The sequence below is a fragment of the Accipiter gentilis genome, chromosome Z, assembly GCF_929443795.1.
Source record: "Accipiter gentilis chromosome Z, bAccGen1.1, whole genome shotgun sequence".
NCBI classification, from domain to species: domain Eukaryota; kingdom Metazoa; phylum Chordata; class Aves; order Accipitriformes; family Accipitridae; genus Astur; species Astur gentilis.
In genome coordinates this window covers 12,346,029-12,373,484 of record NC_064919.1, presented here as the reverse complement: position 1 = coordinate 12,373,484, position 27,456 = coordinate 12,346,029, and the positions used below count along the sequence as shown (strand labels likewise).

The following is a 27,456-nucleotide window of genomic DNA, read 5'->3' as shown; positions in this document are numbered from 1 at the left end:
ATCACCTGTCCATGATTCTACCTTTTCTATGCCTCTTTTTTTATGTTTGAGTTCAGTCAGGAGCTTCTTGTTCATCCAAGCAGTCCTCCTACCATATTCACATCACTTTCTGATCATCAGGATGAGCCATTCTTGAGCTTAAGATCCTCCACTGTAAGTTTACAGGTATTGAGAAGTCTCTGAAAGAAGTTACTGCTTAGATAACAATAGAAATAATACCTATCAGAATTTGACTATTGGTGTAGTGGAAAGTAGTCTGTTTCTTTACTAATGCTGTGGTTTAACCCTGGTAGGCAGCTAAGAGCCACACAGCTGCTCAGTCACTTCCCCTCAGCAGGATGGGGGAGATAATCAGAAAGGTAAAAGTGAGAAAACTTATGGGCTGAGATACAGACAGTTTAAAGCAAAAGCTGCATGTGCAAGCAAGGCAAAATAAGGAACTCCTTTACTACTCCCCATCAGCAGGCAGGTGCTCAGCCACTTCCAGGAAAGTAGGGCTTCATCACACGTAACAGTTACATGGGAAGAAAAACACCATAACTCTGAATGTCCCACCTTCTTCCTTCTTCCCCCAGCTTTCATTGCTGAACACAATGTCATATGGTGTCGGATATCCCTTTGCTCAGTTGGAGTCACCTGTAGGAGCTGTGTCCCCTCTCAACTTCTTGTGCACTCACACTGGCAGGGCAGTGTGAGAAACAGAAAAGGCCTTGACACTATGTAAGGATCACAAGCTGCTATGAAGAAAATTAACTCTATCCTAGCCAAAACAAGTACACAACTTCTGTGCAATTCTATCCTGCTGAATGGAAATATTATACTTACAGCCCGATTAGGCAGATTGTCAGTCTTAAGTTCTCTGTGGATGGAATACTGAATATAAACAGGCCGACTGCAGAGGTAAGGTCTAGTAGTAGCATAGTAGTTCACCATAGTAACCGCAGCTTCTTCAGAAGCCATTTCCAAAAGTGCCTGCAACCAATACATAGCAGTTTTCAGTGCTGTTTTGTTTACAGGAGGGAACAAAGCACCAAAGCACCATTTATTTCCAATTCCACTCTCACTAGAAAAAGATCGTGTGAAAACACAGTACTGATTTGTTCAGCATTAAAATGTGTGTGTGTATTTATGGGGATATTTGATTTGATTTGTGGGTTTTCTTAAGATGTTTTACACTGTAAGTAGAAGAAGTCATTAAGAAGAGGTGAAATAAGTATGACATATGGGAAGCAATGCTGCTAAAAATACCACACTGCTAATGAATTCATTAGGTTCCTGAATCCAAGTACTATTACCTAGGTAGCAGATACATACACTGATTGAAAAAGTGGGAACAGGACACTAAACATCTATCACTTTGTGCATTATATTAACCCAGCTCAGTGCTCTCAACAATTTTCAAATGAATGCCTATTATTTTTAGGATTTCAGTGTTTATTTGTGATGTGAACTACCCTGTCACATCTTAAAGGATTAAAAAAAAAAAGTAAGCAATTTATTTCACATTAAAAAATTAACATGCATGTTAATTATTTAATCAGGCAGGTTATTTCAAGGCATATGTCAACATCAATAGTGACAATGTATTTCTTTATTGTCTATATATTCTTACATAAGGTGGATATAATGTTTAGCAATATTATTAAGAAGTTACTAGGTCATTATTTAATTCAAAAGTATATTAAAAACTTAAAATAAATATCAAGATATCCTTTCACATTTGAAAATATGAAATTCTTGAGCTATTAATTAAATATTTAGACATTCTTGCAATCATGTCATCCAAAGGCAATACCAAAAGGGTCATAACTTGAACCACATTTTGAGCCTTGCTCTTACAATTGAAACATTGAAAACTACATACCTGATTTTTCCCTTTTAGCATCAAGAGGTTGGTTACTGTGCCAAAAGGGAGGCCTAGTGAAATGACATCTGCTTCAGTCGCTTCACTTGGAATTTGACCAAGATGAAGGACACGTGAAGCTGAGCATGGCAAACTCTCTTCTCTTTTCTTCTCATCACCTAAAATATTTTAGGGAGAGGGATGGACAAGCAGACAAGACAAACTTATTGTACAGTATAGATACCAAAACCTAGAAGAGCTAAACTGCTGTCTGAGCACTGACATTGACTTACCTATAGCTTTTGGTATCCTAAGAAAGGATTAGTCATATAACCAAAGGACAGTTTAAGAAGACCCCTTCAGCTGTTCCAAATCTCCACCACAAGGGGAGTGTGTGGTGTGTTTGTTTTTCTTTGGTTTGTTTATTTTCTTGTAGGGTTTTTTTGGTTGTTAGGGTTTTTTTGTTTTTTGGGTTTTTTTTTAAGTCTAACAGACGGAGAGCCCAGTAACATATTTACAAAATGTTAATTACACAGAAGGGCAAGTAGTACTTAGGAGGTAATACATTAATTATTTTTTTTATTGCTAACTTATCTTCCTGCATGGTATGTTTGTTTAGATTCAGTTCCTACCGCAAAGAGTTTTTTTATTTTATTAAAGAAAGCCTGTGGTCCCACATGCTTGTAAGTTTTTAAAAGTGTTTGAAAAGGATAGACAGCAGTGAGGTATGAAATCCGTACAGATCCTAAAGTTTTCTATTTTGGCAAAATGCCTTTTTTTTCCCTTTTTTTTTTAACATATGCCTATTTGGATCCTGTGACAGGTAGGTGACCAATGGTTACATTTCAAGGACATGACTTGGAGTCCTTGAGAGCACCTTTAAGCAGAATACTACATCTGAAGAGGCAGATTGTTCTAGAAGCTATCACAATGAAGTATTAACTTCAGGTAGTAAAAATGAAATTCATTAGCCTACCTACAGATCCCAGTAAAAGATTCTCATAAAGCAAGCTACAGAGGCTTATGAGACTTGATGGAGAAAATATCCTAAACTAGAGGAAAGACAGCATATTTGATGGAAATTGTATTGAAGTCTAACTGCATACCATTTAACTTAAAAGAAGAAACAGCCTTCTTTTTTTAGTCGTGTGCCACAAACAGCTTCACTCCAGCAAGACTGACAGCCTTAACACCTCATGTGTTGCATTATGCCTTCCAAGGGGAATCACAGAAGGTTGGTAAAAAACATCTGTACGAGCTTAGTAAGTAATTTCAGATTTTGCTGTAGGTTTTGAGTACAGTCTAAGGCTGAGAAGTGGTTCACACAAGTCATTCTGTAAAGGGATCTTTACAGAGGATTTTTTACTAGTGGAAGTCTGTAAAACTCCAGGTTAGGTGATCTAAGCCCCAACAATGGCACACTCATAAGCCAAGTTAACTAATTCCCCCACCTGCAAAACAGGAAAGTCTGTTATGCACTTATTTTTCCATCAAGAAATTTTAAATGGCATCATATGCTCTTTGTGAATTCTGAAAAATGTGAACATGAGGCACACTTGTTGGGCATGAGACTAAGACACATAGAAACATATTAAACACATATCAATACCAAGCCATGATGGAATATATTACTATTAAAGCATAACAACCCATCCTATTTTGTTAAATCTGCTTTTCAGGTTCAAAATGGACAAGATGTCCTTGACTTAGTAAAGTCAAGGACTGCTTAACTAAAGAAAGCAGGAAATGGAACCTAACAGGAATTTTGCCTTTAGTTTAACTTGAGAGACTCTGGCAGAAGAAATACCTTCTGGGTTCTGACTTATCATCAGAGGTGACAAGATGGAGCTAAGTGGCAAGCACAGCACTTTCTTTCTACATTTTCACTGAGTGTTACAGCAGTTTTCAGGTCAGGCATTCAGCCAAAAAGGACAGTGGTTACCACAACAGTTTCAGCCTGCGTACATACAGTATGCGTCCTCTATCTCACTATCTACCCATTCGCAAGCATATGTTAGCTCTAGTTGATCTGCCTTCTGAACAGTGACCAACACCTGACCTAAAAATGCTATTAAAGTGCTTATTTTCCTGTTGTAATTATATTCAGTTTTGTGGAACTTTAGCTAAGACACTAAAATCAGCAGTAAAAGCTAGCACTCATTCCATCCCAGGTATAAAGACCTCAGCATTTTTTAAATGATGCTTCTTTCTCCAGCTACTGTTTGATACTAATTTTGATGCAAAGTGATAATCATGTGGTTTTTTGGCATCTAAGTTTCAAAATTGATTCAACAGTTCTTTAAAGCATGCCCAAGGCGATCACCTCTTCCAACTCAATTGGGTGAAAGAAAAAATGCTTTCAAACAGACAAAGATAAGAGAAGCCTTATGAACAACGTGAAATTTGGGGCCTGGTGCTACAAAGGGAAGTCCATTACAATCATGTTTCATGACTGGTACAAATATATTTCCCAAGCGAGTAGCCTCAGATCAAGAAACCCAAAACATATTTTAGATATATGACCCACCAGATGAAAAAAACGTTGCAGGTGAAGCAGTTGTATTAGGTAAAGAGTTGCATCTCAACAGAGATTACATAAACCCAAAATGAAGTATAGAGTTACAGAAGAGAATTAGAGGGCTTTTTTAGATTTATTAGGAGACAAACCCTTCTATCTTATTTTAAAGTTTAATATTGTTTAGACACCCTGGACACTATGAAGGGTCAGTGGTTGCATGGACAATTAATAAAAGCCACTTGAATTTAATACAAATTTATATTCCTTGCCAGCTGGTTTCTTCTCACAAAAATACCATCTACACAGACCTGAAATACTTCAGCTATTAAATTACTGAGTTATAAGCTAATACTGTTTCAAGCCAAGCAGAAGCCTCTGGATGTCACACTGAATTGATTAGCAGAAGTATGAACAGTCTGACATGTGCAAGTCGAAGAAATCAAAAAGAAAAAAATTTTCAAGTTAGATCCTCACACTCTTCATTTTCCTTATCCCCCATTGGAAATACAGCAAGTAAGTCTTAGATGCTTATCAAGAGGTCATCTGCTCTTGCCCCATTATAAAATCAACTATTTGGAAACCACTGTTGACAGGCAATTATCTATGTCATGAGTTAGTTAATTTACTTTACTTGAAGTTAACTTATGCAGCCATGGACCATTAATATTTCAAGCTCACCTAAGCTGAAAGTACCTCCAAAGAAAGCAGGCCCAGCTTTCTCTCTCTTTCAACTTTTTGTTTGATCTAAAACTACAGGTAACCAAATACACTTCCCGCATCTTTCTCAACACAGAGTGGGGCAGATCATAAATTTCTTTGGATGGTAGTACTAGTTTAACATATTTGAAGAAACATGTGGCTGTGGTTTCATACTGAGACATCACATTGCTTAAACAGACCCAGTTTCCTTACCCTGCATGTATCTATCCAATTTCCCACCATCTCCCAAAAAACCCCATTCTACTGAACAACAATCCATGCATATATGTAGTGAACCAGATCAAGAAAACATCTGACTGGGGGGAAATCATTTTTCCTACTGCTTCCCTTGCAAAAACACTACCATTCATCTCAACCCATGGAGAGATTGTCTGGTGACAAGAACTGGCAGGAAGACATCTGAAAACAAATCACAGGACTGTCTGTGTTGCTGCTCAAGAAGTTTTGAAAGTGGGGTGGAAAGTAGAAACAAGAACACCCAAGGAAATCAGCTTAACTTTTCAGCACAAATCCACATAATGTGCCCTATGTCCACCAGACTGAGACTGATACAGGATATTCATCTTCTATATCTGTAATCCTGACAGCCTTGAAATACATCAAAACAAATTCCTTTCAAATGCACAACTACAGGAAAATTGAGTAGGCACTTGACAATCTGTCCAGAATGCTCCTTGTTTGATCATGATTACAAATTTTTTATTTTTTTTTTTCCCCATTTCAGCTGGAGTTTTGGAGCTCCTCAATACTGTCGTTGAAGTGGATAGACTCCAGTGGCTCTACTGTTGGGATCAGATTACAGTTCAGGCATGGTGAGGCTGCTCATGGTAACAATGAAGAATACAAAAAAAATACATTTACAGAGAAAACACACACTGTTTAAGAACTGTGATAACAATCTTTTTTTATGTATACCTGTAGCTGGAGTAGAATCATTCATGATGAAAGGCCTGTTACTGACACCAAAAGAAAGAAGCTTCTGAGGTCCACACTAAAAAAGAAAAGACAACATTACTAGTAAAAGCTGTCACAGAGCAAGAGCTTGATATAAAAGTGTAAAGACTCCTGTAATTCATTCTTCCCAAGAACACCCCCTTTCTATACACACTATTCACAATTGCTGTGAAGTTATATTTCGGGGAAAAAAATGCCAACCACACAGCTTTTCCTTCTGTCTCAAGATGTTAACAAGTTCAGCTGTGTTGCACTTTTCTTCTCTTACTATTTATCCTACTACGGTTCACATTTTAAAAGACCAAGAATAACAAATTTTTATGAAAAGAAATGAGCTGGCTGCAGGCTCTGAGTCTGCAAGACAACATTGCTTCCAGATATGAGTAAACACAAACATACAGCTATGCAGATAAGGTCAGCATTTGTGACTGGACACAGTGGACCTTGAGCAAAACTAACTCAAGACATATTTAAATATACCTGTGGCACCTTTTTTTAAACCTTATCCTTGTCCTAGGAACTTGATGGTGGATCATATGGATTTAGAAAAAATACCGAAAATCAAAGTATATGCTTTAAGAATACTGACAATTTGAGGGTCTAACTATCACCAGAGAAGAGTTTGAGCACTACAGGATCTTGATTCAAAAATCAGTGCCTAGCTGCCAATTAAGTCTGTTTACTCTTTAAGACTGCTCTAGTGTGCCAGCCAAGCACCAGCTTCAAAATGCCAACAAGAAACAAGGTACGACAACACCTCTAAAAGGCAATTAAGATTCCTGAAACTTTCACCACATTCTTCCATAAAAGCATTTTAATGAAAAGTTGAGTCTAAGGGAGTGGTTCTACAAGATGGAAAAAGCTGATCCAAACAGCTCCAAACAGCTTCCACTTTGGTGGAAGAAGAGGTTCCTATTGCCCTTGCCCCGATATTCCCACCTGCTCATGGTCATGAGCTGCTTATCTCGCACCAGCTCTGGTGCCCAAGAAATTTTCCATGAGATGACTCAATCCTCCAACCTGCCAGCACTCTATGCTGAGTTAGGTTAGTTTATCAGCAGAGGAAGGGGTTGAAAAGTGCCAGGATCCAGTGTGAAGAAAGGGGTAGGGATAACTGAAGAGGAGACAGGACTAAGAAAGCATCCTTTTGGCAGCCATCATGCTGGCTTGTATTGGCTACAGAAGTATCGCTCAGAGAGGACCAGCTTATAAGCTGTTACATAAATACATTTTAAAGAAATTCCAATTCTAATTGTTTTCATTTGCCACCAATTAAATCCATTTGCAATAAAAATACATGCTAATGTAAAGAGCAGCCTATTCAGCTGAGCAATAGAGTATACCATACATCATATAGCCCAAGTTATGCTTCTTTGGATGGCTGCTTTTTAAATTAATCTCATTAAAGTTTGTCAATGAAATGATTACTAGAGGTCTGATACATATCATATTCTATTTGGATGGATATTGGAACGTAATTAACATCCAAAATCCATATTAATTTTTAGTTATTAGAAGTATCTTCAGTATGCCAGCTTCCAGGTATTGAACACCTAAAGAGCATATTTTGATTGTAAAGTGCATATCTTGCTAATTAAACAAAAGCAGCAATACGTGCAGCTAGTAAGTGGTAGAAAGTATTAAAGATAGTCTTTTATTAAGCCAACCATTCCTTTTATTTACAGGAGGGCAGGAAAAAACCCCCACTACTGCTGTAACTCCAGTTATGGGGGCTTATAGCTTGTTTTTTTAACTTAGCATTTATTCAACAGAAGTATCTGCATTTTTCAAGAAGGTTGTGAAAAATCTTTGTGTTTTAGCACGTCCGACTCTGGCAGCCAGTGCCTTTTTTGAGCAACTTTCAGTTATTTTGTGGTTTCATTATAAACACTGGCCTCAAATACATCTATTATTATTTTGACAGATAAAGTTAATTTCAATGACTTAACATGTATTCTCACAATTTCATATTTAATTTTATATGCACTGACTTTAAAAAAACCACAACAGAATTTCTCAGGAAAAAAAAAAAAAAAATCCTGCCTCTTCTGTTTTTAAAAGTTGTGTTAGTTGATTCAGCTCAGGATTCAAATATGCACCTTAGTGCAGAAACCAGAATCTACTATTTTGACAAGCTATGTACTTAGAGTTTTCGCAGAAGTTAGGAAAATGTCTAATGGCAAGATTTTTCCAAATTAGTTGTCTAGGTATTACTCTACAGAAGAGAAAAATCCATAAGATATGAACTGTTAGACTTACACGTTTCATGGAATTTATAACTTATAACAAAAATTATTTGTTTTCAACTTAAATTTTACTGCCTGCATCAATAACTAATGGCATTAGACATTTTGTGGGCTTGGCACATGAAAATGCAACTGATAAATTTGATGCTGACTTCCGGGCAAAATTCTCAGAGGATGCCACAGAAAATACTAACTAACTTTGAGTATTTACAACAGAACAGCTTGATGGGCAGATAGATCTTTAAAACAAATTGCAAGGACCAGAACTATCATAGATAACACAGAAAGTCTATAAATCAAGCATAATCTGAAAGATAACTCAGCTTTCTCAGAACAAGTTCTAGCATATTCCAAAACAAAATGTATATAACCTTCTCAAGAAGTATTCATCCTTTCTAGGCCACCCCATCACTACAGTTTCATCCAGTAATAATATTGTTTGTAGGATTGTGCTGTAAACCAATGAAGCAATTCAGGTTAAAAAGACACACACACAGAGAAAAACAATTCAGATGGCTGCAGCAATCTGTATTACAACTCTCTATAGAGCTGCCCTGTATCCATACAACTGAATCTGTAGCTTACTGCGGCACAAAATGAACCGCTCTGGGATGGGGGACTAAACCAGCTTCAACAGGGGAAAAGTGATACCACAAACATACAACCTTCAGTCATGACATGTGCCTGTACCTACACTGATACATCATTCAAACACCATCTCCTAAGAGGGCTCCCTAGATTTTGCCTGTCCACTGACAACCATTAACCTGGTAATATGGCATCCAAAACACAATGAAGGCTCTTTTAAACCCCAAGCTCATCACTTGGTTTACTGTTTAGACTGTTTTACTCAGTCTAATAAAAGACTAGCAAGGCTTTGAGCCTCTTACAATACAGGGAACCATCATTGTTACAAATGTATAACTGTCTTCATATATTCAATTTGATACAAGGAGGATTTTTAAATGAATGTACATTTAACTGTGTATATGTTAAAAACCCCAACCAATAAAACATTAAATCAAGACATCATAGAATAATTGGCCTGCCACAGTCTTGCTAAGTCTAAAGCCCTTATTATAAAACTTAGTTTCTTACAACCATAAGATTTTGACTATACTTTTTGGTATTATTTGAATGCTCCACTGAAACATTATCCCAATTTATAACTTTTGATACCAATACTAAGTTACGTACCTACTTCTAGGCGGATGACCAAGCTATTTCTGAAGTACAAGAACACTGTAAAGATGCTTTTCAACATCTCATCTTTTATCCAGCAGTATAACTGATAAGCCTTCTCAGTCATTGATTGAAAGCAAAAGCAAACCCAATGCAAAAACATTCTAGAAGAGTGAAAAGATAAATTGACACCATGACAGTTCTCCTGCAGGTAGCATTGCAATGGTCATACGTTGGATGTATTCTGGATTAGTAAAGGAGGTGACATTTACTTCATCAGTGTCTTCCCACCCCTATTCATTCAGAATCAACAGAGAAATGACAGAATTCAAGTTTGTGAAGCCCATTTGTTCAATCTCCTTCTTTTCCAGATAGAGCCGAAAGATATTTTTTAAATACTTTGTAACATGAAGCATTTAATGTTGTGACGAAGATCTACTACAGACTGCTCTGGTAAAAGGACTGGCAAGGCCTTGAGTGCTGAAAAAGTCCACACAACAAGTTAGTGTGGCCTAGGAAGCATGTCACAAAATTGTTACTGAATCTTTCTACAGAGGCTAGAGAGTCCTACTGTGCCCCTAGTCTCTCTATACTAGTTTTCAGTTGCCTACTTCTTAGTTATTCACTGTGTAAGTCCAGCTAGAAACAGCCAGAGCAGCCAAATCCTGCCTACAAAAGCACCTTGACATGCTTACTTGCCTGCAATTTATAGACACTTGACAAGCACTTCTTACACACATCAGCTTACACCGCCCTTATGCCATCACTACTGCTTCAGTTTTCACAGGACAACTGTCCAAGGTGAGACCGTTACTTAACCTAAGTGAGCTGCTTCCACGTGTTCACTGTGAGGCCTCACAGGCAAAGGTGAAGAGGCAAGGCAGGGCAAGTAAGCACGCTGCCCAACCTTTCACTGATAAGCACCTTTTCCAGCACAAAGCTACACTCACAGAAGGCAACACGATTGTTCTGAGTGTCAGAAGGACTGTATCAATTACATGGTGAATATTCCTTCTTTCAGACTTGTGGGAAATGTAGGTAAGTGGAGCTGTCCAACACAAGGATGGCTACCAGCCCAGTGCTGGAACACCCTCCTCTGTTCCCTTACTCATCCCATCATTCCAAACATATTAATGACCTCCTAACATATTAAGAATGCTTTTTCTTAAACCATAAGACATTCCACCTCTCCTATTTCACAACAACATTTTTGCATTTCTTTGGGTTTAGTAAATGGTAACAGGTAAGGTAAGAACAGTAGAACACCTTACAGCTAGTTCAAGTTTATTTTTTCCTTTAATTATCAAGTAGAAATTAGCAGCCAGTTGCTTGGAAAGCATAATTTGATTTCGGGGACATTTCTTCAAAAACAGGAGAAGTTTATTGTGCCAAGTAACCATTCCAGTAAGGGGCCTTTACAAAGTGTATCACTCCGTGATAGGTTAATGAAACAAATTATTCTTCTGTATCTACCATAGCCAATTTCCCTGACTAAATAAGGCATATTACACAACTTCAGACTACAGTAACAGATGCCTTTCCTGAAATTACTTAAGCTGTTCTATGATTTTTAAACTTCTGATAATAATAGATGTTAATGATTCTGCAATTCAAGTAGAAGCAATGCTGCACTCATAGCAAAGATGTATAGCAAACATCTGAAAGTCAACAACTCTAGGTTTCTAAAGTCTTTGTGAGTCACATATACTTGGAAAGTAAGTCACATATACTTGGAGGGTAAGTCTGGGACTCTACTTCTTTAGAACATGTCTATTTGTCAAAACAATGGCAGGTATCTATTCAAGGTTACTTCTGGAATCAACTAATCCTATAAACAGCCTTTTCATTTTTAAAAAGGCTGTATGTAAACAAAATCATCTTTTTTTTTCCCAACTTTCAACTGCAGTATTTTCCTTCTCTCTTCCTTGCTAGTCACAAATTCCTCAGTACAGTTCAATTAATTACAGATGGGATAGTCTCAGAGAAACTTATATCTGATCTGAAATAGGTATTATCTATTTTCCTAAAATATAGCTAGTCACATTTGTAGACTATTATTTCTAAGTCAACAACCAGGAAGGATATCATCACAGCTTTTTTCTATGAAACAGCTAGAACAACAAAAAAGGGGGCCCAATTTTAAGGGAAAATAATTCCTTCAAAAAGCACCTTTCTCCCTGCATATAAGTTAAAGGTTTTTACATTTTTCTACAAGATTCTACATGGCAACAAACAAATTACTGTTCCAAAAAGGATACACTTTGAAACATGACAATTTCAAGCTATACCAGTGAAAAATTGTTGTTAAATATAAATTAACTGTTCTAATGCATACCTTATTAATTTTTATAGAATCCGATTGTGAAAAAAAGCTAAGGGTCATGAGAAGGGTGAAAATTTCCATTATCTTCTACATCTGCAATAAGCTCTCTAAATACCTGTTACATTCGTGTGTATTCCTTCTTCTACAAACCATGTTTGCAACAAGGATGCAACTCCTACTTCCAAAACTACGATTTAATGTGAAGTACAATGTCACTGATGCCAAAATAAAAAGATTTTGAAGAAAGTGGATGTAAACTAAGGGAAATTTCAAAGTCATATATTTGTATTAAAAATAAATAAACTGACCTTACAAAGAAAAAGCTGCCCTTTCAGTAAGCTGAAACAGAAGGAAATCATAGGCAATGATCACAAACAAGTAAGCCTCCTTTCCTCCACACAAAGACCCCTCCCAAACACATTGGCTCACGAGGCTGATCATCAGTCATCCTAGAAGCATGTTGTTTTAGCACAGATAGTCTCTCTTCTGCAGGCTTGAATGCTCAGTGGCTCTGTTAGCAATCCAGCCTGCTCTACAGCCTCTGTTACTAATTACTGAAGCTCCCAGCTATACTGGTAACAAGATACTGTACACTTTCAGGGAGTCATGCAACAGTAATTAAAAAGTGAAAAATCAAGTTTTAGGCTTGTTGATTTCATTAATGAAAAGATACAGCATGATTTTTAGAACAACAAATAATTAGCAAAGCTTAAGCAGTATGTACTGTCACACAAACTAAATCATCTTTCCTAATCATGATAGAACAATTTCTTAAATATGAAGTTTCTATGACACAACAACTTGAATAAACAGTTCCTAATGGCAGATGCCATGCTGAAGTTGGAAAAACAATATGGACTCCAAAATAGCCCCAAATACACTACATTAAGTATTTAGCAAGAATTTCAAATCCATCAGGTTCAAGAACTGCATATAAAATAGTTTTAGAAACTGTCTAGTCACACCATCTTAACTGTTGCAATGTAGATAATGGCATAGTAGAATCATGGAATCATTTCACCATTTTTCTAAAAAACAGCTGGAAAAAAATGGTTAATAATAAAACAGACTACACACACACATTTGTCATGTTGTCTTCTTTTAAACAGCTATTTCTCTCTTTACCACCATAGACTGTTTTTTAAGATTGATGCACAGTTTAAAATGAAGAAATTCAAATTTTAAAAATTAATTTTCTTTTAAAACCACATAAATGCTAACTGCATTGGTTCAAATCACACCCAGGAGCTATGTGGATTGCAAAGAGTTTATCTCTAGTTTATACATATCTGTTTTCCAGGTCAGCAGCAAGAATATGGAACAGGAGATAACCTTTACTAATCTACAGCATTCATACTCCACTGGGGAGACAGTGGAGGACAGAGGGGAAGGAGGCAGTGAAAAGCTCATGACATCGGAGTTGAGGAGTGCCTTTCCCCCTGCCTCTCACCATACCAACTAGCACAGACACATAAAACCCTTACTGCATGGTATACACCTAGACCATTTACCTTCAACAGTTATCTGCTTTTACTGTTATCTAGGTGTTATCTATCTTTTGCTGGAAAAAGAATTTTAAATGAATCATCCAATTCTACTGCATGTCCAAGGTCACATCTTATTAATACAGGAATCACCAACTGTATCTCACATGCTTTAATCAACACTCCCATCCATTCACAAAGTCAGAGAAACCACAAGCTGTAGTGACAAACTGCTAACTTAAAATCATTTGAAACTAGGGAAACATCTTAAAAGTGCAAGGAGGCGAAGAAGAATCAAACTGTTCTGGCACATTTTCTGGTCACCCATACTGGCAAGCATCCACAACAGCAACTTCTGCATCCATAGCTACCTGGCAAAGCAGGTCACAGTCTCCACATTTTAAATAACTGCCTTGCCACAGTCTAATAGATAATCTAAAAATACAAAACACACCCACTATAGAAGAGTTCTGAAGTACAATTCTAGCACACAACCAACTCTGTGCCTTTGCAATGCAACACGTGAGGCATAAAATTTCATCAGACTTTGAGTAAAAATCGATAAAGAAGCAATAAACTCCAAACAACAAGTACTCTAATTTTACACATAGGTAGTGGGGAAAAAATGTAGCTCTGACAATAAAAGCCTGGAAGTCATATTTTAAGCACTTTCAACCTTATGCACATAGTCACTTTCATTATCACCACTTAATACTCATGTTTACCCTCACTATAGTAGCAGAAACCAGAAATCCAGGTACTTGTTATTTAAAGAATTCAGGTTATACTTAACTGAATTTTTTTTCTATTATTAACAGTACTCACCTACTACAATAACAGAAAAAGTGAAAACATAGATTCTGAAAGGACCTCAGCCCCATGCCCTAAATATGAGCTGAGCATTCCTTCTCCACTTTCCACACATTCTAAGATCTTTATTCTTCCCACCTCCCTAAAATAAAAGGGCAACTAAATGTATGCCAGGTATAAATACCTTGAGCTTTTTAAGCAACAAGGTCAGGAAGGATGCAAGAGTTGGTTTGTCTTCTTGACTCACCACAAGCCCTTGACTAGGAATGTGCAAGGGCCCAGTAACAAAAGGCACTTCTTAAATTGTGAGCTACTCAATCATTATTGGAATTAAGTAGGAATTTTTTAATACTGTGTGTTTTTTTCTCTTTTCCAGAGACAGTTTGCATGTGTCCTCACTAACATCGAGGCATACAGTTTGGCTGCTTGTTAAGATATTTTCCTAAGAAAGTAAATTGCTGCTTTCAGTTTTTAGGATGTAGAGCAGGAGAAGGCATACTAGTAGTTTGACTCATTTAATTGCATAATCTATCTAGTCTTTAAAAGGTGTTGTAAATACTACTTAAATGTACCAAGAAAATCTATATCTAACAATGTTACTATCTCATATACATAAGAGTCATAAAACATCTGGTCTGATGGATGTAATAGAGACAAATAATTGAACAGAAACCTAACAATTAGTTCAGACTATAATTCAGAAATAACAGAAATTTATTCATACTAACACTGGAACTGAATTTTCTGACGCAAAATCTTCAAAAGAAATACCATCTTAGGCTCTTCTTCTCACACACTTCCATCATACTTTGCCACTGTGAACCAAATGGACAAACTAATTTGATGAAAAAATAATCCATGACCTTGTCTGCAGCAGAATCATAGAGCTGCATCTGCATATCTGATAGCATGGTTTCACAGTGCATCCCAGCTGAATTAATGGGGGGTTTGCCACAAAGGTAAGTGGCTCACTGCATCATTTCCTTTCCATCTGTTCCACTCCCTCTTGCTAAAAGGGAAGCAAATTTAATTTGCCAACCAAACAAAAGACAAACTCCCCTTCAAAAAACACTTTTCAAGAACAAAAACAAAACACCAGCCTAGTGTCCTCAGATGAGCTGGATCTGGAGGTCAGAGTAACAGAGAAGAGACTGAACAAGACTTCATTTTTTCAGCATCATTAAAAGTGCTAAATGTCCTTCATGAAAACATATTCTCAGTAGTGACATGGTGTGAAGGCTAGAGTAAGCAACAGTGCAAAGGGGAGGAAGTTTTGTCTGTATTGCTTAGATTTAATAAGGAAGATGTGACAATATACATAATACAATCCATAGTGGAGACAGCAAGTAGAGTTACTTATTAAAAATGAGTCACTAATGTCTATTTTTCTCCAAGAGATTTTTACAGTCTATCTGTAGTTGATTTCTTCCAAAAAGAGTTTAACAACTGTAATACTTGCATCATTTACCTGCCTACTTCTAACCATTCTTTAAAGAGACAGACTCTGCATTTTTATTCACAGGAAAACTAGCACCATCCAACTACAAAACTTAAGTGGAGACAAGACACTGTAGTTTTATGGGGATGTAATCAGAAAAGTTAATAGCAGGCTTCAGCCTCTCATAGTCTGCCCTCTCTCAATAGCAAAAATACTTCTGTATCCTTTTTTCTACTATGACGTTTACAGGAGGATAATTGGAGGAAAATACTGTCACAGATACAAGCTTCGTAGTGAGCATCACAACTACCACGTCACATTTGGGAGATTTTAATACTCACACACCAAATCTAATTATTATAGCTCTACTTCTGTATCGAACCTGTCTCTTGAAGCAGTATATCTACACTGCATTCTGAATTCATAAGACTTTGCTTGCATACACAGGTTTACTTGCCAGCTCAGTCTTTCACATTAACACTGTCCAACATTTCCAACTTTAGCATAACTTAACTTCTGCCAGGCTCAACTTCCAACATGCCTACACTCTTTCCATGCTTCATTTACTTTTATGGATTCGTATGTCACTTTAGGCAATGCTGGTGAGTACTCCCAGAACTGGGCTGTCTCTATCAAAAGAAGCAATCAAACAATAAAGAATAAATTGTTGTTGAAAAGAATCTCCTAATGCTAACTCAGTTTGGTTCATGTATAGCCAACAGATTTGAAAGTTGTGCTATTTAACTAGGAACTATTTTAAGAATAAAGCATTTTGTCACTTTATTAGCATTCCAGTTCCTATGTAAACTGAAAATATGAGAATGTACATATTAGCTCAGTGCAAAAAAATCTAACACTTCTAACAGGTGATGCCCAGGAAAGACTTTAAGAAGAAAACAAGCATACAAGAATATTTTCTCAGAATATTCTCCCAGAACCACAGAAACATGCATGCACACAAACACAAGTTAACTGAAGTAGAAAAAGCCATGATACATATCCAAAAGCAAGATTAAACATTAAAGATAAGAACATGTTAAACACTTAGGTAAATGTGTTAATATAGTGTATCCTTCACAGTAATGACTTATACCACACAATGAAAATCAACATCTAAGTAAAGGAAGAAGTATAAATTACATTTGTCTTTAAAACGATTCATCTGTGGACAGGAAAAAATAATTTTCATCATGATTTATGCTAGACATTTTAAAATAACCCATTCTGAATGTCACTCAAACTTCCCTTTAGGGGTAGACTAACACCAATAACGATTTGGGGGCCATTTTATCAGCTCTTCTAAGAGGCCTGGATGTCCCTGTTTCACCACCTGATCCCACTGGGTAAGCAGTGCTGCCCATCAGGGCAGGTAGAACTTGCTACATGATGAGTTAAGGGCATTTCTCCTTTCAGCATCCAGTACCAGAAGCCAAAGAGTCAGCAGCAGTTGTGACTCCATCCCTCATCACTGCAGATGCTGCCCAGATTCCCTCATAGATGGCTCATGTTTCTCTTTCTACTAGGATATGCTTTTCTCAGGTTGACAGCAGCCTTGGCTCCAGAATTCAAGGAATACTTCTGTCTCCCTGTGTGCTTTCTGCCATAAACTCCACTGGTTTGACTGGTTTTATTTAGTACATTTCAGACATTTGGACCCATTCTGACAGGGGTCAGCACAACAGCATGTGCAATTTATTGCTTCATCTGGTCAAAGGCCTATTGTTGCTTGGGCCCCACTCAAGTGTGTTTTTCCTGGTGACTTGGAACAGTGGGCTCTTGAGCTGACTTTATCTGGGTACATATATTCACCAAAATCCTACCATTCCAAATAAAATTTGTTTCCTTTTATGTTCATCAGTGGAACTATTGCCACAACCTTACTAATCATGTCAGTATGAAGACAATGGTGGCCATGTTGCTATTTAACACACAGAAACTGTATTTCTAGTCCTGCAAGTCCCTTCACCTTATTCCTCTTTGATTGCAAGTCTTACATTCAGTTCAATTTCAACTATATTTGTTGTCTACCCCTTGGTCAGCATTTCCCTATACTATGATGCCATCAGCTTACTCTAAGTGTTCTGGGGCACTGTCCTCCTCCAAACCATTTGCACAAATCTGTGACAGATACTGAACTATGCTTCCACCCCCATGGCAGGTGGTTCCAGGTATATTGTGCTCCCCTCCAGGAAAGGCAAACTACAGTTTACACTGGGGGGGGGGGGGGGCACAGGAATTGGTAGAAACACATTAGCTATGTCAGTGGTCACATAGCAGGTGACCTCTTTGAGCTGTTAGATGTGGACTGGTGTAGGGAGTCACTGGGCAAATATTCCTATGTAAATTCAGTTTGGCCTGAATTACACCTTTTTTTCCTATCACCTGCCTGATTGTGCTTAATCTAAGGAAAGTCCCATCCTTAACAACTATGTAGCAATGTAAGAGAGGTCAAACTGTGGGCATCCAACATCACCCTAATTATTCAAGTGATGTCAGCTCAGTAGGCCGAGACATATGGTAACTGTGGTTCACAAACAAGTGATCAAGAGAAACTAAATAGTACAGATGATGAAAGGCTAGGAAATCTGCATGAGGAAAATCACATCTATTCATAATCTTAAAAGTCCTATATAGGTTATTACAAGCAGTTGGCTACCACAGGCAAGTCCTGTTTTCTCTGAACAACACTTGTAGTTACATTTCAAAGCTGCTTAGGATTTATCACATTTTACAATTCTTACACAAAAAGTCTTGCAATATTCCTTCATTGCAAGTACAGGTGAATAAAAACAAATAATACACAGCATAAAAACTCACAAGGATTTCAGTGACTTGAGAAGAAATCAACTAAGAATACCTTTTCCACAATTTCAACATTTAACTAAGCTATCAAATCGGAAAGAAAACATTAATAAAATATTACTTTTTATATAAAGGCACTGTCAATTTTTCAATGATTGTAAACTATCAATGGCTACTCTCCCTTAAAGAGAATTCCTAAAAGTTAAATTCTTGTTTAGCATTCTAAATCTACAAATGCCCTTTTAAAGTGCCCAATATTACAATAAAAAATAATTTGATTACTAAATGCATTAAAATGATAGTTTGTCAAACTGGAGGCCAGAGACTCATCCCAGGAAAGATACTTCACATCTTTCTCTCCCAATGATGATATCCTGCAAGACAACCTGGGGGACTCCATGCTGGACTGAAACATGGAAAGGAAGGCTACATACAGAAACCAAACTCTGCCTCTTCCACCTTCTGTGACAGTGCTTAGAAAGTGGGTTTGGTATCCCTAGTTTACTGGTTTACTCGGTTATCCCAATTTAATCTTCTTTCTCCTGGAAGTTACAATGCAGTTGTCTTCACAAATTTAAGAGTGAAGCTCAGTGTTTTTCACATCCAAGAGTCTACTTCAGCCTTTGCTTATAAGGGGCTTCAAATATGTATGTAAACTTATACTGGACAGTTGAATTAATGTGAAAAGTTATTAAACAACATTTTCAATTATGAAAAGAACCACTCCCAGTTTTTGTAACATGGGAAGTAATAATAATTGACAAAAAGCTAAGAAATTATATTCTCTGAGCCATTTAACTTATCAGCTGAAAGTATTTATCCACATTAAAAGGGGTAACTGTTTTCAGAGAACTGCATAGCTACCTTAGTAAGTTAAAATATCAAATTAAATAGATTCAGCATGTTAGCTTGAGCTCAAATGAAGAAAGCTCTATGCGGACTATCAACACAAGGAATTTCATAAGTCTCTAATGCTCCTGGACAAAGACCCCTGATATTTTAAATAGAAACCTCAACTCTCCAGGTGTTCTAGAGTTGGAAGTATCATATAGTATGCAGCTCTCCTTTATATTATGACACAAGCACTGAATTCTCTACCCTTTAAGGTCTGAAAAATTGTGTAAGTGTGGGAGCAGGAGAACAACAACAGTAGGGTATTCCACAGAACTGTTTTTCATTTGTTTTCTGTAAGAAAAATAATAATTTGTCTTTTACTCTGTACCTTCTGATGAAGGCATGACAAAACCAATCAGCACCACAGCTTGGTAAGTACTGTTGCTGTTCCTTCCCAATTCTGACAACTACTCATGGAGGCAGGTCAATATTAAACTTCCACTCTACCTTTCACTGCCTTTAATAGAATGACACACTTTCCTGCTTCCCACAGATTTTGGAACTACTGTTCACATAAGAAGATTGTTTTAATGGTGTGAAATACAAAGTAAACCACAGACAGCTTAACTCTCATCAATTTGCTCCTAGTACAGCAGGTAGAATTCAGCAGTGTTCTGCCACTATTACTGATTTGAAGAACAAGCAAAGACAAACTATTTATTAACTGCACTTGACACAGAACAGCATCACACAATCTCAGGAACTGAATTATGACTCTTTTGCATCACTATTAGATAATGTATTTGGTATATCAGACTACACGTGGGGAACCAAACAATCCAAAAACCAATCAAAATGAAGGAGTCTCAAAATTAACAATGTTAAAGTAACAAAGGGATCTGCAGATCAGGTTGTTCTCCCCTCCCTGACAGGCTGCATTTATATAATAAAACAAGTGTACTCCTGGCACTTCAGCATTTCCATTTTAAGAATAATTTATTAGTAAATATGACTTCAGAAAATTTAGTAATTTGCATGCGACTCCGGGAAAAACAGACATATTACCAAAAGCCTTTTCCACACTTCTTATTTACACAACACTTTGCACACTTATTCGACTTTCAATAAAACTGAACAGATTAATTTGAAAAGAATTAATCTGAAGGTCAGAATAACTTATGTCTTGCATGTCCCTGTTGTTTCTTTTCCCAGTGTACTAATATAGCCTATTCATACTTAAAGCACTAAACCCACACCCATTTAAAAGCTAATTTCTCAAATTTATTGAGGTGCATTCCCATGTAGAGAGAAGGACACCTTTCTTATTGCAGCAAAACAAAAAGGTTTCTAGTTTGTACACTAGGAGAACTGCTAAACATGCATCACCAATATCAAAGACGTTTGCAACTCCCTAAACATATTAGGGTCTGCAAATAAGCATAGGAAAATGTAAGGTCCAACTATAGTTTCACTAACTTTGCACAAATGTGAGTGAGCAAGAGAAATGAAAATTACAAACCACACCATTTCTGCATCAAAGAAGTTTACATTCGAATGAGGATGTGGTGTAGAACTGCATTACAATCCACTGTATTACAGGAATTCACAGCAGAAGTTGGCATGGGCCAAATGTAGGTATCAGTCTAACAGTTTGCTGTTCAGTTAAACTGAACAATAATATGACACTGCACAGAATTTTATGACTACATTTCTTTTATTACTAAAGAGAAAAAAATTTCAGTAATGCTAAGTCTGCATCTGGATGTACAGACACCTTTATACTTCCAGCTGTCACATTTAAGACTGACTACATCAGAATTTAAAATAAGATACACCATTACCAAGTGTATCGAAACTGCAGTTTCATGCAGAAAGTCCAAAACAGACATCATGACCAGAGTCCACAGGTCAGACCAGTATAACATTATATACTTTGCATTTATGCTAGATACAGGGCAAGAACCTAAGGAAATAATATTTTCCTCTTGAAATTGTGTATGTCCCATCAATATCCAATTTGAAGATGCCAGGAAGTAAATCATTAGCTTATGAGAGAAAACACAGACTTCTTCTATCAACCATGCCTTTCTAGTGATTCACTATCACAGAGGCTTTTCTCTTCTTCTAGGTACTTCCCTCTAACATATGATGTCGAGACTGCTCAACTGATTTGGGTCACTGGGAGAGGCTGCAGTAGAGCAAGGAGAGCACAGTAGTAAAATAAACCACTATCAACAAAAGCAACTTTGAGCATGGGATTATCATGAGCTGTAAAATTAGTGTGATAACTTAAGTTTTTAAATGAACATAAATGTACATTTTCATTCTTAAAGTATGAAATACCTCCCCTCAGTATGAAGGCTTTAAACTCATCCTAAAGGACAAGAATCTATATACAACTTTGAATGCTCCAGAGACCAAGCAGGCATCATGACAGAGAAGCAGAGCTTCCTTTGAAACTGTGCATCAAAAAGATGACAGCTTTTCTTTGTAGCATCATCACCGATTTATGATTTCCAATAATGTTGTTTTCCAGTAGTTTAAATGCAAACTTTACTAGCAATAAAGATTAATGTCTATGCTTCCTAGTTAGTTTAACCCTTAAATATGTGAAGATCAAAATTTATGTTTTCCTCATGAGTTAACACAGGTTTTTTGTTTCAAGAGAAAGTTACTTCAATATATTCCTTTTTCAAACAATCAATAGGACACTCAACACTACCCTTACTAAAATCTTCATCCTAATTCTTAATAAGTAATTGAATGTGTGAGTATGTCTGTAAATAAACACTATACAGAACTAAGTCCTGTACAGCAAGATGATACTTTGCCTTAAACTTAAGGGGTTTTGGTTGAAATCACAAATGTATCTGTACAATGTCATATTGTGTATGGTTTTGTGCCATTTTATGCTTTACTATGAACCAATCAGAAGATGTTTACAGGACATAAACAACCAGTAACCTAAAAAAAAACACAAGTAAACTAGGCAGAATTTGGGCAGAAGAAAATTTACATAGCCTTAAAAAGTACAAAAGTGCCATAAGTGGACAATCTGGTTTGTAATCTGTTATTATTAAAGGTTAAAATTGAGAAAGAAATACAGCTAAGAGAAACAGAACAAAACCATGAGGTTTATGATTATCAACATGGCATCAGCAAAAACCAGGAAGGGTTATAATAAAAGAAGTAACAAGTGTATGTGAAAGGCTACAAAGAGATTCCTACCTTTAAACCAACTGCTAAGAGATCTGTAACAACACTGTAGAAAAAAATGAAGAGAGAAAATTGAAGATGTTAGCAAATTATTGCAAAGTAATGGTAAATAGGTAAAAGGAAGAAAGAAAAACATTGTTATGAAAGTCAAAATATGATGAGCTGTGCCTTTTTTTTTTTTCTCTTGCAAAGGAAGTAGTTTAACAATGCATAGCACGGAGAGAAAAAAAGAAAATGACTGCCAGGATCACAATAGCAATCAACAAAGTTCTGCAAAATTTGTCTCTGAAACACACCCTTTTCACTGTTCATTTTTAACCCTACTTCCTTCTGAAAACAGAAAAATGCATTAACAAGATTACAGGATACAGCATTTATCAGCAGCTCTACCTTGTAGCATGAAAGATATTTACTTTTGTTACTTTGATTTCTATTGTTCTGCGGAACTAAACATACATAACTTAGTTTAAGAAAATAATATTTGGGGAAAAAAAGTCTCACTTCCCATGCATCCAAAACCCACCATGGATTCACAGGAAGCTACCAAAAAGATTTGTCTCTCAACTGATCAATCATTCAATTTAAAAGCATGAAACTACTTTTTCTAACTTACAAGTTTTCAGAGCCTTACAAATTGTCTGGGAAAAAAAAAATTTCCATTCTCAACTTAACCATGACACTCTAAAGACACATGTTTTGGATTGTTTGCCTTTTGAGTATTTAATTTTCAGCTTCACATTTAAAGCTTTTCTCCACAACAACAAAAGCCAGAAATTTTTTATTTTTTAAAAGGAAGATTCATGTTCTCAAACAATCACATAACTCTAGGACTAAAAGCTCTAAGAATTGCACACTTGAAGTCAAGTGGTTGGAAAGTAATAAAAATCTGCATGATGATGTGCATTACATAAATTAAGTATTATATGAATAAGCTCTTGTCCTAATAGATAAAAGATTCGCATCAAGATCAACAATAGAGTACAATACTTATGTTCACAAGCTGAATTTTTAATTACTACTTAATCTTTTCTAGGAGAGTAGTGTAGTATGCGGGAAAAACATGGTCACAGCTATGATACTCACAGTTCTTGTCCTTCTTGTCTCATCTGTGTTTTGTTTCCTCCCCACTACCTTAGCAATGTTTATCAGCTTCTCACTGCATGACACTTTCTCATGCAATAGTCTCTGTTCCTCAGGCCAACTCTGCTTCATCTGTTCGAACAATTAGTAATAAACTAGCCACTGTAGGAATCATCCTTTAGATTAAAGCTTCAGTATTAACAAAGTAATCATATAAATGAGGGCAAAGTCATAATCTCAGACTGTCTGGAGACTCAGGAGACAGTACAACATTAATTTTTGTTTACATTCTCCCCTGTATCCAGAAAGCCTACGTCTTTTGTTTACATGAATGCTCCATCTTTTCAGTATATATGGACATGTATTGGCTTTGTGTGGCAAGGTTTTGGTAGCAGGGGGGTTACAGGGGTAGCTTCTGGGAGGAGATGCCAAAAGCTTCCCCTATGTCCGACAGAGCCAAGGCCAGCCGGCTCTAAGACGGACCCACCGCTGGCCAAGGCCGAGCCCATCAGAGATAGTGGTAGCACCTCTGGGATAACATATTTTAGAAGGAAAAAAAAGGTTGCAGGGGGCACAGAAACAGCAGCCGGAGAGAGGAATGAGAACTGTAAGAGAAACAACCCTGCAGACCCCCAGGTCAGTGCAGAAGGAGGGGGAGGAGATGCTCCAGGTGCCGGAGCAGAGATTCCCCTGCAGCCCGTGGGGAAGACCCTGGTGAGGCAGGCTGTCCCCCTGCAGCCCAGGCAGGTCCACGGTGGAGCAGATCTCCACCTGCAGCCCGGGGAGGACCCCACACCGGAGCAGGTGGGTGCCCCAAGGAGGCTGTGACCCCGTGGGAAGCCCACGCTGGAGCAGGCTCCTGGCAGGACCTGTGGACCCGTGGAAAGAGGACCCCACACTGGAGCAGGACTTGTGACCCCTTGGGGGACCCACGCTGGAGCAGTCTGTGCCTGAAGGACTGCAGCCCGTGGAAGGGACCTATGCTGGAGCAGTTCATGAAGAACTGCAGCCCGTGGGAAGGACCCACACCAGAGAAATTTGTAGAGAACTGTCTCCCATGGGAGGGACCCCACACTGGAGCAGGGGAAGAGTGTGAGGAGTCCTGCCCTTGAGGAGGAAGGAACGACAGAGCCGATGTGTGGCGAGCTGCCCCCAACCCCCATTCCCCATCCCCCTGCACCGCTGGCAAGGGATAGGTAGAGAATTCAGGAGTGAAGCTATGCCTGGGAAGAAAGGAGGGGTGGGGGGGAAGGTGTTTTAAGATTTGGGTTTATTTCTCATTACACTACTCTTGTTTGATGGGCAATAAATTAAGTCAATTTTCCCTAAGCCAAGTCTGGTTTGCCCGTGACAGTAATTGGTTGAGTGATTTCTCCCTGTTCTTATCTCAAACCCATGAGCCCTTTGTTATATTTTCTCTCCCCTGTCCTGTTGAGGATCAGGAGTGATGGATAGATAGTGTGTGGTGCTTAGTTGCTGGCTGGGGTTAAACCACAACAGCCAAACAGCTCAAGAGACTGTGGATGTGTGGAGTTTGTATTCATCTTTATAAAACTGATAAGTTTTATAAGGAGAGCAAGCTTTTCTATACATCCACCAAATTTTATTACACAGAAACAAGTTCACTAGCACTGACAGAAACCAAATGAAAAATGAATAGATCCCCTACTTTTGAGTTCAAGAAGTTTCCTGCACAGAAACTAAGTTTTGCACTACAGCTTCCACCACATCCAAGGTCTTACATTGTGCACTGAATGAATGACTTCACAAAAAATCATTACAGATTTCAATTGACTGTGTTTTGGGAAAGGACAGGTAACCAAAACAAGGGGGAAGGAATAGACTTGAAGCTAGAGTAATTTTCCTGGTAACACAAGCTCAGAACAAATAACTTGTCCGTATACATGGAGCCAGGAAGAGAAATCAGAGACTAGAAAATAGAAACAGGTGAACTGACAAATAAAATTTTAAAAAAAAGTAAGAAAATTAATGCACTATAGTGGGTAATAAAATGAGAAAATGAACAATGGAAAAACCCACAGAAATGGAACCAGAAAGGAAATCCTAATCAAGCCTAGCAAAGCTAGGTAGGAAAAGAAGGCCTAACAAAACCAAGAGGGATTACATGTAATTTATGAATTAAACTAAGTCACCTGGCAATGTTACAAGTCAGTAAAATACCCAGATGCTGTATTCATTTAATTTTCAGTGGTTTTTGGGGTCACAGTGGCAACATGCATTTCATGCTGACTGCCAAACGGTATTGTAAGTGTTTCTCACCTAGAAAATACTACGGTTAAAAGGCTGAAGGCATATAGAATCATAGACTCATTTAGGTTGGAAAAGACCTTTAAGATACAGAAGTCTTTGAAGCATAGTTTGCATGCTCCAGTACCACCTTTGAAGTATGTTGTCACTCTGGACAAGTGCAAAAATGTGTTTTGAATCCTCTCTTTAAAGTGTCTATGACCTTTTTCAAAGTGCAGTCTAGGAATTACCTAGTAAGCAAGAACTGAAAGTTGGAGCAATACTCTTAACAAAGTCACTGCAAGGTACAGTAGGACAGATCTGCAGTGGCCTGCTCTTCATTACACATGGAAGTTATTTCACATCCTTCTCTTGTGCCACTGCACATGTAGCTACCATTTCACCTAAAGACAAGAAAAGGCTTACCAGTCCCTGATTTCTTTACATGGTCTGATCCCAAACCAGAAGACATGGTAAGATTTGATTTCTGCCTGCACCTGAACTGTTTTTGGATCATCCTTACTCCCATGATTAATGCAACCCACCTCCCAAGAGACAGTAATGTTTTGTTTGAATGGTAAGATCCTAGTAGGGAGTACTGACCCCACCATACACTTGTGCACTTGCATGAAATATGTACAGCTGCACAGAGTGTACGTATGCAAACATTATTTTGGCTCCTTTGCTTCTGGTATTCACTATTGAGAAAGAAAGATGTCTTCGCCTTGACTTTAAATGCCCCTATAATACACCATGTCTCCTAATGAATAAGAATGGCAGCAAGTTAAATTACTTGTAGTACAGTGTAATTAAGAAAGGTAATTGCAAAGATAATGGTTAGATTATTGAATCATATAAGCATTCATTCCACAGGGTTTCATAGGAAATTTAGGGTGTGGCCTCCTGGTCAGTTTAAGATGACCTAAGGCTGCAGCAAGCAGAGGCAGTCATGTCATTCCCCACCCTTGTGTTTTTACAGCTCCCCCTTCAGTGACTAACAACTGCAAGGCAGCATGGTACCAGAATAATTCACTATGCAGTTCACACACAGCAATTGCTACATCATAAGGGAGATGCAGAAATGTGCTACCAAGGATGGTGCTGCACTTTTGGCAACAGTCCTGAGTTTGAACAACTTCAGTTAACAGGGAAACAGCAAGAGTAAGGAAGAGTGGTATCAACAGGAACAGTCAAAACACTTTTTCCTTTTCACCTACCCAGTCTGCCGCAGTGTCAGAAATGCTGCCTCTTACTCCAATATGAAAGTCATGTCCACAGACCTGAAAAGATAGGGTCTATTTTCACATGCTGAAATGAGGAGGGGAGGCAGGGGAAGTCTCTCAAATGTAGTCTTCCACAAAGATTAGGCAGCACACAATTAAATTAAAAGTACAAATTATATACAATGGTCAAAAGCAGAAAAAAACAAAAGCAACAGTGCAATTCCATGCAACAGTTAATGAGTGCAAAAGAAAAGGATTAAGAACCGTACCTTGAAACAGCAGCTGTAGGCATACTTTTATTACATTACTAACTCTCATCTTCATATTTTGACACAATATTATGTTTAATTAGGATATCCTTTAAAAGAAAGTCGACCTAAACACACTTGTGCTAATCACTTAATACCTCCAGAGGTTCTTCAACTAGCACAGGACTAGTTCAGCAGAAAACTTGATAAATACTCCCTGGTAGGACCCAGCATACTTAACTGCTTATCTCCCCCCACAGGGTACCCAAGCAGATTAATCTTCTTGAC

General features: G+C 37.6%; 1 protein-coding gene across 1 annotated transcript in view; it reads right to left on the bottom strand.

Annotated features, from left to right (window-relative positions):
- Window positions 1-26,971, bottom strand: part of PTBP3 (polypyrimidine tract binding protein 3) — a 48,433-nt gene extending 21,462 nt beyond the window's left edge. The window contains exons 1-4 of the mRNA XM_049796140.1: window positions 26,915-26,971; window positions 5,997-6,072; window positions 1,865-2,022; window positions 826-972 (exon numbers count right to left, since the gene is read on the bottom strand). Coding sequence (XP_049652097.1) covers window positions 826-972; window positions 1,865-2,022; window positions 5,997-6,021 — 330 coding nt within the window. The 5' untranslated portion in view covers window positions 6,022-6,072; window positions 26,915-26,971. The remainder of the gene's footprint in view (window positions 1-825; window positions 973-1,864; window positions 2,023-5,996; window positions 6,073-26,914) is intronic.
- Between the last annotated feature and the right edge of the window lie 485 nt (window positions 26,972-27,456).